Below are 12,454 nucleotides of genomic sequence, written 5' to 3'. Positions count from 1 at the left end.
TTCTGGAGGCTGGAAGTTTGAGATCAAGGGGTCAGCTGAGCTGGTTCCTTCTGAGGACTGTGAAGGAGGGGAATCTGTTCAGTGCCCCCTTCCTAGCTTTTGGTAATGTCAGGTGTTCCTTGGCTTGTAGATGGTGTTCTCTCTCTGTCTTCACATCATCTTCCCTTTGTACGTGTCTGTCTCTGTGCCCAATTTCCTTCTTTTTATGAGGACACCCTAGGATTAGGGCTCACCCTAGTGACCTCATCTTATCTCGATCCATCTGCAAAGACCCTGTTTAATAAGATCACACTTACAGGTACTGGAAGTTAAGAATTCAACATCTTTGTGGGGTCCACAATTCAACCCATAATAAATATGATTGGACATTTTCTCTTAAATGAGAAAACAAAAAGGACCGGCAATGTATACAAGTTATCCTTTCTTAGCAGTGTGGTTACTAAGAGCTATCAGTACCAAAACTGGAGAAGCAGAACAAAGCAGGGCAGCACATGTGACTCCACGATAAGAGACTGTGGGCTGGGTCTAGAAGGCTTACCCCACCACGCAAAGAGGTAATCGGAATCACAGACATGGTTATAAGTGAAGCGCATCTGCGACCTCAAGCCCTTGGCAAATCCAAGGCCAAGGCAGACAGGGGATAGGGCAGAAGAATCAGGCTGCATGTGAAACCAGTCCTAAGAGGCTCCATTACAGGAGGCCTTCACACGAAAATATAAGAACTTGTCTATATGGCTGTGCCTCCAACTAGCCTAATGCCCAGACTAATGAACAGGGACAACAACATTTCCCTCATACACAGGGCTTGGGCTCCGAGGAGTGGACTCAGTCACTGGAAAGGCTGCTGTGAGATTAATGTTTGTTTTCCTTGCACTTCCTGTACCCCTCACTTAGGAACAGTCTATTTAGTCCTGGTATTTAAAGGCAAGCAAAGTGGACAGTCCATCCTCGGCTCCGTTTACCGGCCATGTGGAGCTGGTAGAACCCCGTTTCCACCTGGAGTTGGGAGTCAGTTGTAGGAACAGCATCTCGCCCAAGTCCAGTATCTAGCAGGCATTCTTCCAGGACTGAGGTTTGATCCTCTCTTACTTTAACTACTGGTTCTCTTCTACTTTGATCAGTTCTTGAAAACATGGGGTAGAGCCCCTTTAGAAGCTTAGAGTCTTGCTCATGGCCCTAGCTTTGTCCTAGCTCTTAAAGAACAGGACTTCTGTGTCCATAATCTCTTTATGTTAATATCCTTCTTTATGCAGAACTTAAAGATTTAAAAGGTAGGGGTTAACTTGACCAGCATCTGATCCCTGTAGGCTGGTTTCATAGAAAATAAGATGGATTCTAAAAAACGTTCCAAGGAAACTAGTTAGGCTCAGAGCTTTTAAGGAAGTCAGTTCTGACCTTTAACAAAGGCTTGGCCGCCAGTCCCTCTTTCCTGATAGGAAGAGGTTGGTGCTCGCCAAACTATGAAGGCCTGAGTGACAAATATTGCCATTTGTATTGCTATATTGCTATATCCCATGGCTGCAGCCAAAGGCAGAGACCTCAGCCCCCACGCCTCTCCCTCCTTCCCCTATGCTGACCATGCAGGGGAGAGGATGTGCTACCTTAAATCATGGATGCTGAGCTGGCAGGATAAGGCTTGTATCAAGGCTCTGCCATGGCATATTGCTATTGTGTCTGGCCTCCAATCACACCAGGAGTTGGACAATACTTCCCTAAACATACAGCATCCAATGAAAGGGCCGTGGGAGACCAGCGCACCTGCTCCTGCTCCTGTTTCTGGGCGTTCTCTCAGAGCAGTGCTGCTCCAGCAGGCCTGCTGTGAGCGCTGCTGACCAATTACCTTGTTAGCATGGCAGTTGTCCCAGCAAACTGGGCGTCTATCCAAGCCCATAGCATAGCCTTCTGGAAGCAAGTCAGGGAACCAGTAAGTTAAAGTAAGAGAGGATCAAATCTCCGTCCTGGGAAAATAGATGAAAGACCAACATTGGCATGGAGAGAGTCTGCTGGTGGCATTGTGGCCGACTTCAGGATAGCCAGTTTGTGAATGGGAGTCATTCCTGTGTGTCTTTACAACACTCACCCTACTACTGGTGCCTTCTGGCCTCTGGAAAGCCACTCTGAGATGTGCTATTTGGAATGTGTCCACGTCAGCAATAATTCTAAGACTGAACTGAGCAAGCTAACCAGGATCACTCTGCCTTTCTTCTGAAGTTCCCCAGTCATTGGGAGAATTTGGGATCAATACTGTAGATCCGAGTTGGCCTTTACTCAATCCCTGTGCTAAAGTCACAGGTGGTGGCTTTCTGAACTGGGTGGTGTGTACCTCCCTAGCTGTTCCTACAGTGGTCTTCCCCTGCCCGTTTCAGGGAACGTGATCAGTATCCTGGGGCTGTCCACCAATATTTATTTCTAATCCGCCTCCTCCTCCCCCACAGGCAATTCTAGACTCAAAGCCCATGTGAGCTGAATAGAATAGGTTGCTAACAGAGTGAGAGAGGATACTTACAAGCCGCCCATTGGAATTGGGAAGGAGAGATAGGACAGAAAAACAACAACAACAACAACAACAACGTGATCAGTATCCTGGGGCTGTCCACCAATATTTATTTCTAATCCGCCTCCTCCTCCCCCACAGGCAATTCTAGACTCAAAGCCCATGTGAGCTGAATAGAATAGGTTGCTAACAGAGTGAGAGAGGATACTTACAAGCCGCCCATTGGAATTGGGAAGGAGAGATAGGACAGAAGAACAAAAACAACAACAACAACAACAACAACGACGACAACAATACAATGGAGAAATTAAGGGTTAACTTAGCCAAGATTGATCCTTCCAGTCTAGCCTTTCAGAAAAGAGACTGGCCTTCTGCAAGTCCTCAGTGCTAAGTCCATTAATTTGGTCAAAAGCAAGGTTTGGACCCAGATTCTAAATCATCGAGAGGGGCAGAGGGAAAGGTGCTGGTATTTGCTCAACTATAAATGCTGATGTGGCCGACCCTGCCCAAGTGTGCCAGTCCCCAGTGAAGCTGCAGCTGGACGGTTTAGACCTCAGCCCCTTGCCCAGGCCAGGGAAGGGGCTGGTGCTAGACTCAGCCCCTAATGCTGACCTGGCGGGAAAGGACAGAAGCGAAGGTTCTGCCACATCACCATGCTGCTATTACCGTGGCCAGACCATACCAGGGAAGGGCAGTGCTTCCCTGCTCATGTCTACTGAAAAGCTCCCTCTCCCCCACCGTCTGCCATCTGGCCCTGCTGGACCTCCGCATGCTGCTCTAGAATGAACGGGCACATCTACCACTCCAGTGTCGGAGAGCTTTCTCCAGTGCTCCACAGATGTGGTGTGAATGTTTTCTGCCCTTTTGCCCTGTTTGACTGATAAGATCCTTACAAAGAGGTCACAATTCTGATGGAAGATGCAGCTACTGATTTGCTACGACTGTTCGTCAGTCTGTAACTACTCCGCGCCTGCTACTCCAGCTACAGTCAAGATATCTGACCTGAAGAACGAGACTGCCAGTCCTGGCATCAGTAGAAACCAGGCCACGCTGCACATGGGGGCCCCATCTTTAGCTGCGGCGGGGATCAGAACCTGTCTGCTGTGCTTGACTCTGGCCAGAGGCTCTGGGTGAGGCGCTGGTCTCGTATGTGCCAGCGGGCTGAACACTGGCCCTGATCGCACCCAGGTGCCCGGTCCCTGTGACTATCACTTCTGCCCATGTTCATTTGCTCTACAGTTCCCCGAGGATGCTGGAGCCATGCCCTGGACTACAGCCTGCTTGGTGGGCCCCTGACAACCTGCCTTTTGCCATCTGCCGGCTGGTATCCTGCTTTAACCTGAATGGGCACCCCTGGAATCAGAATGCTGCCACCTGCCCCTGAGCACAGCTGCCGCCTAGCTGTTACTGTGGGGCCTCCATTAGCTTGTCTAGACCAATCAGATCAGATATGCGGAAGCTACACCATTGTCACCTCAGGAGGAACCCTACGGCCAGGTGAGTCCCTATTCCACTCTAGCCACATATTCTTGATAGTCCTAGTCTACTCTCCTTATGAAAATTCTACCCTGGATTACAAAAGCTGCACAGATAATTTTCACTTTTGCCACATACTTAAAACACTCAAAGGCAATCTCTAGAATTTTCATCAATACCAACTCAGTCATTTTATCCACCAGGCAATAAAGGCATGATTCTTAGGGCCTATGAACTGATTAAGCGCATAGAAAAATAATTTAGATCTGACAAAAAGTAGTTGCAAAACAATACAACATAACTTAACAAAACTAATTTCATAGTCTAAACATTCTATTTGCTATGGAATAAGGGTGCATTTTATTATGCTATATGGTGGAACATCTAAGTTTGAGCAAGCCAAGGATTTGCTCTCACAGCACCCTAATCACATTTCCCAAACTCATCCTCACTCTCGGCCACAAAAATGATATGGGCAACCATGGAGCCATAGCTAGTAATCACAGGATTAGTAGATGCTCCAATATTTGTTGAACAAGTAAATGGATAAATGAATGAATGAATAAAGAAAGCAATGAATAAATCCTCCAAGAGAAATACATTGAGAAATTTTTTAAAAATCAGAAGAAAGAAATCAAGAGTTGTTTAACAGGCACTGAGTTTCAATTTTGCAAGATAAAAAGTTCTGGAGACTGGTTGCACAACAATGTGAATATACTTAACACCACTATTGTGTACAAAAATGGATAAATGAATGAATGAATAAAGAAAGCAATGAATAAATCCTCCGAGAGAAATACATTGAGAAATTTTTTAAAAATCAGAAGAAAGAAACCAGGAGTTGTTTAACAGGCACTGAGTTTCAATTTTGCAAGATAAAAAGTTCTGGAGACTGGTTGCACAACAATGTGAATATACTTAACACTACTATTGTGTACACTTAGAAATAGTTAAGATGGTAAATTTTGTTATGCAGTTTTTTTTACAATAAAAGAATTTTAGGAAATCATGCCAAATATTAGAAATCAGAAATAAAATTTTTAGAAAAATTCAGAGTATATACCTGTAGTAGCCATCCAAATCTCACTGAGGCTACTCTTAAATTTTCATCAATTTGCCCTGATTTCTTCAGCCTTTATTTTCCAATATTATTTCTTATTCCTTTTGCGACTTTTTTGGGGGACCATAATTGACTGATTATTTGATTTGTTATTGTAGGTCATAGAATTTGATGGCTTTAATTATAAAAAAACAAAACAAAAAGCCATTTTTATTTTATTTAGTTGAGGGGGGGGCATTCCCACAGTAGAAACAAAAAGTAATAAATTATATTTTAGTATATAGTTATTGAGAATTTTCGTAGTTAGGTCACCTTAAAAGTAATTTAAGTAAACAATTCTTTGCACAGAGCAGTGGCTACTAGCACAGACTCTGAAGCTAGCTCATGAGTTAATACTACCTCCACCACTAACCATCTTAACTTCTTTGTGCTCTAGTTTCCTTATCCTCAAAATGAAGTTAATTTTTAAAAGCTTAAAAAAATATTTACCCGCTCCACTCTGTGAAATAGGAATAGCAATTTTTAAAAGCTTAAGCAAGAATTTTACTTTCAATTTTACTTTACTAAAGCAAGAACTTATCCCATTTTTACAAATCAAAAAATAAAACTCTATTTCTGACAATAGGTTAAAAGTTAAAAAGAATAACTTCTCAAATTATAGTAGGTAACATGTTTTTAGGGCATAATTTTATAATCACCTATGATTCCCACATTTGGAAATAAGCTGTTAACATGGCATACGGTACATACCAAATATAATTATATTTTACATTGTATTTTGTATCTTATTTTTCTACTTACTATATCATGGGCATTTTCTCAAATCAATACATATTTGGGGGTTCTTAGAATAAAAGTCCAAGTCCTCACCTTGGCCTACAAGCCCCAGAGTGATCCCGAGCCTCCTGGTCTAATCTTCGCTCCTCTCCTTCCACTGACCACCTTACTCACCGAGCTCCAGACACATTGGCCTTGCTGGTCTTTGGGCGAGCTCAGCATGCACCTGCTCAGGGCCTTTGCGCTTACAATGTCCTCTCTGTAGACCCTTTTCTGTCAGATGCTCACGAGGCTTACTCCCACACTTCAATCACGTCTCACCTTCTAACAAACACCTTATGTAAAGTAGCAATGCCTGTCTATCCCTTTTTCCTGCTTTGTTTTAAATCCTAGCACTTCCCACTACTTAATATATTATATTACTATTAGTGCTTAAGACCTGTTTTTCCCAGTAGAACTTAAGTGTCATGAGGGCAAGGATTTCGTCTGTCTTGTTTACTGTTTTATCCCCTGGAACTAGGTTCTAAACAGATATTTGCTGAATGAACAGATGAATGAATTTTGCTCTCATTTGTAATTTCTTGACTGCACAGAATGCTGTTGCTTAATATATTTAACTAATCCCCTATTTTGAGATATTATAAATCATACTGCAACGGACATGCTCGAATTCATTGTCTTAAATACTTTTTGGCGGTTCCCTCAGGGTTAAGTTAGTGCAGCAGCTTCTTAAACATCCCACACTTCCTCTTTTTCCTCCTTCCACAGGGAGTATCACAGCCAGACTTATACTACATCACATTCCTTTCTTTATCCTGAATATATTCAAGCTTAAGCCCAAATGCTGAATGATGACAGCATGCCCCTATTTTGCCTTTGTACTCAGTTCTCATCACTGTTCAGAAATACATTTTCTACTTTAAACAGTTTGCTTTTCCTACCAGCTCCTCTAATCTGTTAATGTAGTTCTCTCTTACAGAATATCTTCCTATTTCTTTACCTGCCCAAATTATACACATCTTCCCAGCCTCCCACTGGTCCCTACTGATCCCTTCATGCTTTCTTGAATCTGATCTATATGATCTCTCACTTTGAATTTTCTAAACTTTTCTGCTTTCTCCCATATTCATCATTCTCATATCTGTCTGCCATGTTCTAGCACCTCTATGCTGTAGATTACAACATACGGTTTTCTGAAGAAAAAAGAGAAAAACTCTTTTCCCCTTTCTCAAAGTCCTATGCAGTCCTAGCCACAAAATACCAAGTATTTTCTAATTTAACTGTTTTGCCAAAGTCAAAACTTTTATGAAAATTGACACAGCTTTTTGAAGGAAGAAATAAGATCATTCATGGTAAAATATTTTTGTCTTCACACATATTTGCCTTGCATATTATTTACCCAAATAAGTAATTTTGATTCTTAAATTTCTACTTGCAAACTTTTAAAAATTTTTTATTTTATTATTAATTTCAAGTATACAGTACATTGGTTAGACATTTATATAGTTTATGAAATGATTCCCGATTGCTCTCTCCCTCCCCTGGCCCTCTGCTTAGCCATCACATTACTGCTGACTGCATTCCTTATGCCATGCTCCCCATTCTCCTGACCATCTATCTACTAGTAATTGGTACTTCCTTAATAAAAATTTTTTATTTTATTATTAATTTCAAGTATACAGTACATTGGTTAGACATTTATATAGTTTATGAAATGATTCCCGATTGCTCTCTCCTTCCCCTGGCCCTCTGCTTAGCCATCACATTACTGCTGACTGCATTCCCTATGCCATGCTCCCCATTCTCCTGACCATCTAGCTACTAGTAATTGGTACTTCCTTAACCCTTCACCCCTTTCTCCCAGCTCCCCAATAACCCTCCCCTCTGGCCTGCACCAGATTGTCCTCTCTATCTGTGAGTCTGTTTTTGATTAGTTTGTTCTTTTGTTCCTTAGATCCCACATATAAGTGGAATCATATGGCATTTAACTTTCTCTGACTTATTTCACTCAGCATAACCTCTAGGTCCATCCATGTTGTTGTGAATTGTAAGATATCATTTTTTTGGGAAATAGTCCATTGTATATATGAATCATAACTTCTTTATCCAATCATCTGTTGATAGGCATTTAGGTTGCTTCCGTATCTTGGCTAATGTAAATAGTGCTGCCATGAACACAGGGGTACATAGATCTTTAAGAATTATTGTTTTTAATAAACTACCATACAAGGCATGTTTCTGATGATTTTTGTTGTTGTTTTAGGCTTGTCTTAAGATAATATTATTAGTTATGAAGTTATTTTTAAAGGAACATTTCCTTCAGATATTATTATAAAATCATGATGGGGTGGTATCTGAGTTATACCGATAATTTTTGGTTTTTACATAGGGGCATGAGGCACTAGGAAAACCACAAAGTGTGCCTTTCCTTTTCCCCATTTTCACACACGAGAAATCAAGTTGAAATGCACAAAGGGGGCCCCGGGAAAGGGAAAACAATCCAAAGCGGTGCAGCCTGGATGCAGATGAAAGGTGTGTGGACAGGTGGCGGAAGATGCTTTCTCTCTGTGACTGAGTTGCTGGAATCTATGCCGACAGCTCTTGAGCAGAAGTGAGTCTGCAAGCGACACTGAAGCTGAATCCATAGTCTCAACGCCTTTGCTTTTTTAATCTCACTAGCTTACATTTTTAATCAAAAGCCTCAGCTCTTTTTCTCCACCCCAATGTGTTTTCTGGCTGCCTGAACTCTGGATTATCCAAACCAGCCCAGGTCGCCTGGCAAATGGCCACTCACCATCTTCCTCGAAGAGAAGGCCCATGTGCCCATGCGCCTCGGCTTCTTTCTTCCCACCGTCAATTTTGATCAGTTGAGCAATCTGAAAACATCGTTCGTAGAAGTGGTTCCTTACCCACTTGTCTTCAGAATTATTGAAGTAACAGGCCAGAGCATATAAGTTATTATAGACATCTTCAAAGTATCCTTCAAAGAGGGAAAAGCATCGAAACTGCATTAGAAAAATGTCTCATGACACATCTCTTCAATGACAAACCAATACAGAGACATTTATTTTCTATTTTTTCCTTAGAAGCATGGTTAACTATTTTAAAAATCAAAATGCAAAAATTAATGTATTTTATGTATTAAGGTAGTTATGCTAATTAAAGAATGTGCACATGAGACGAGCAACAAAAAATGTTTTCCCAAAACTTAGAACAATTTAGAAATTGATATACCCTTGGTTGAAATACTAAACTTTATATTAGACAAAAACAGGATAAAATCTACTAGCCATGTGCTCAGTTTTTTTTTTGGAAGAAATGAGTATGTAGTACCTTCAAATATTTTTCCCACTGAAGATTTTAAAAGTATTTAGAGATTCCAGGGAAAGCAAAGTTTCTTAACTATGGCAAAAAGGTAATGTAAATGAAAAAGCAGATACAATATGAAAATAGCAAGGTATTTTTACTCAGAAGAAAAAACTGTGATGAAGCTTATAAGAAATGACAATCAGGATGACTGAATAAGTTCCAGATACTTTCTAGCAATAAATGTTAGCAATGCTAAGAAAGAGTGAACTTTTATTCTTTTGTTTTCTATGACTATCTTTCTCTGCTGAAAATGCATTAATAATAGTCATCCCTCTCACTCAGTTATTAGTTTATTAGTTGTTAGTTTATTAATCCTCCTACCCTGACCCAAAGTGGCATCTGACCTATTTGTACTCAAAAAAGTGTATTAATTCATTGTGAATCAGTTTTATGAACCCCATTGCAATCAATCATAAATGAACAAAAATGTATATGTGTTAATAAATTGTGCTTCAGTCCTGTAAATTCTACTCTATTGATGAATATGAACAAATTCATAATCTTTATTTTATTTTTGAATTTGTGCTGAAAGCATAGTTGTGAATATGTGGTAGCCTCTGGATTACGTTTCCAGGCTTTTTAAAAAATATAATTCATTATCATTCACTGATACTAACTGTTCACTATCAGAAGTCAACCCATATATTTCTGAAAAGATTACAATTATGAAAAATATTTACTATTGCCCACTAACACTCTAATAAGATTAAAATTAAAAAGCTTAGAAAAATTGAAACTAGGTTGACTACAACAAAGGGTAACTTTCAAGAACTGTACTTAAGTTACTCCAGTATTTCAAAAGAAATTTCTAAACCCTAAGTCATTCCTTTACATACACTACTGCTTCATAATTCCATAGGAAATTAAGGTTTACCTCAAAATAGGTTTTATACCTAAAAGTTAAAGCAATACAAAATAGATCTTTCTATCTCTCTATTTTTTTAAATTTTATTTTATTATTCGTTTTTAGTATACAGTACATTGGTTAGATATTCATATAGTTTATAAAATGACCCCATAATAGCTCTTTCACTGTCTCCCTACTTTTGAAGGAACTGAGGATTCTGGAGAGCCATTGTGCTTTTTAAGGCTATTTATGATAGGCAACAGCTTAGGTGAAAAGTAGAGAATAACCTGACTTATTTACTTAAAAACAAAACAAACAAACAAACAAACCACAAATACTCTCATCTCAGAGCTGACTTCTGTGTTTTATCTTTCCATTCTGAAGGTGCTACCTAATGTGAATAGGGACTAAAGTCTGTTTTGTAGTATTTTATATTCCTGTCATATTTAGTGATTAGAGTTATTTTTCAAAAGCTGTAAGTAAAATATTTCATATCTTCCACTTAAAGAAAATTATATAAAGAGCTTTTAAAAATATATGCAATGACGAAATAATTTTTCTGTTTTTCAGTAATTAAACCTTAATAGAATATTTCCAACATTTAATAAACAAAGGTTTTTGTTTGTTTGTTTTTAGAATGAGTTAGATAAGCTATCAAGATTCCATAGTTAAAGACTATTTGTTAGCTAAGCTATTTTTCTATGGAAAAATGTAGTACTATTCACAGTATTAAGTATAAAGGCGTATATTCAAGCTTTTAATCTTTGTACAATCCAAATATATGACCTGCACCCTATATATTCTAAGCAGCCTTTAATCCCTGCTTGTAGACCATGTACTTGAATTGTCACTAGGTATATTTATAAGATGAAAATCAATTTTATTGGTGGCTTATTATTTAGATCAGTATTCACTATGTTACCTAAAAAGGCGATTCCATGATAAAATAAATTTGGGAAATTCTCTTGCTAATTTCCTCTTTTAATGAACTCACAATGTACATTTACATGTTAAAGGTTCTGATAAGTCCTGCAATAAAACAATCTGCTTAACATAAATGTTAATTCATATTATGTTTCTCAAACTTACTTTACCAGACAATTTTATTTCCTTTTTACTTTACATAAAACTTATAAACATCCTGTGGGACTTTACTTGAGTAGAATATACTCTGGGTATCTTAAATAAATGTTACCAGAAAAAACTGCTGCTTAACCCTTGACAATAATTTAAAGTCAAGTGTAAATAATGTTTGAATTATCTATTGATTCAGTTACCCATTACCATTATTGTCATCTCTTCCCTGGTCCCATGGGGCACAAGGCCCTAATCATGACATTACAGATGGTACAGAGATGATTCACAACAATGGGTAATACAAGAAATGTTCTCAGGGAAAAGAAACACTTTAACAAATGGAAAATAATTTAAAAAGAAATTAATGGCTTATTTTAAATACTTCTTTGCTATAAAACAACAACAAAAAAATTTTTTGTAAAGTGATTTAAATAACTCTAGGTTCCTGCTCTGTAAGTCTCAAGAGATAGAACTTACCAGAGATGACTATTGTTAGTGGGATAGAACCTTGAGACACTATTAACAGATTTCTGTATTCCAGATGAAGAGTGTGTGTGTGTGTGTGTGTGTGTGTGTGTGTGTGTGTGTGTGTGTGTGTTTTAAGATTTAGGATTAATTCGAGATAATAAGAGTGAATGTGCATATCGCCCATTCCACTTTCTAGGACATTCTTAAATCAAATCCCAATTTCCCAATAAAGTTCACATGTTAAGTGTGAAAAAAGTATACAAATTTTTAAAAAGAATATAAAAATGCTCAACTGAAGTATTTCCAGTAACATTTATTGCAATAATTTTAATTTTCTGTATTTCAAACATGCAAAAGCTACTGCATTTTGAAGGAGATAACCCTACAGAAGAGTCATTCTGAGTAAGATATAATTGAGTTCCATTTAACAAATATAACCTTGGTTACCATGAATATATGATAAACCACTCAGTAAACAAAATATTTGCTTTCATTAGTTAGACCATGTGGACTATTTAGACTTTGTTAATTTTTGGAATGGGAGAAACATTTTTATTTATATGTAGTTACTTTTCTTTAATAAAAAATTATAAATTAAAATGCTTTCTACCTTAAAAGACTATTTAGCATTGTAGTTTCTTTATAATGACAAAATGCAAATTTCTTATATTTATGACACTTTATGATAAGTGATATATTTGGCTCATATTTATTCTACTCATAGCTTCTATTTAAAACATTTAGTGAATATGATGATTCAACTTGAAAAAAAATCACTACCGGGCAAACTTTATCTTGATTGATTCTATTTGCAGTGTAAATATCACTTCAGAATTTGGTACTGATACTAGAATGTAGGATTTTAGAATAGCATTTTTTACTTATA

The 12,454-nt window shown here is 38.3% G+C and overlaps 1 protein-coding gene across 1 annotated transcript in view; it reads right to left on the bottom strand.

The window, feature by feature from the left end:
* Positions 1-12,454, bottom strand: part of TTC29 (tetratricopeptide repeat domain 29) — a 108,848-nt gene that overhangs the window by 64,570 nt on the left and 31,824 nt on the right. Inside the window, exon 6 of the mRNA XM_015600686.1 lies at positions 8,602-8,787. Coding sequence (XP_015456172.1) covers positions 8,602-8,787 — 186 coding nt within the window. The remainder of the gene's footprint in view (positions 1-8,601; positions 8,788-12,454) is intronic.

The sequence above is a fragment of the Pteropus alecto genome, unplaced genomic scaffold (genome assembly GCF_000325575.1).
Source record: "Pteropus alecto unplaced genomic scaffold, ASM32557v1 scaffold50, whole genome shotgun sequence".
NCBI classification, from domain to species: Eukaryota; Metazoa; Chordata; class Mammalia; order Chiroptera; family Pteropodidae; genus Pteropus; species Pteropus alecto.
This window is presented reverse-complemented; position numbering and strand designations above follow the sequence as displayed.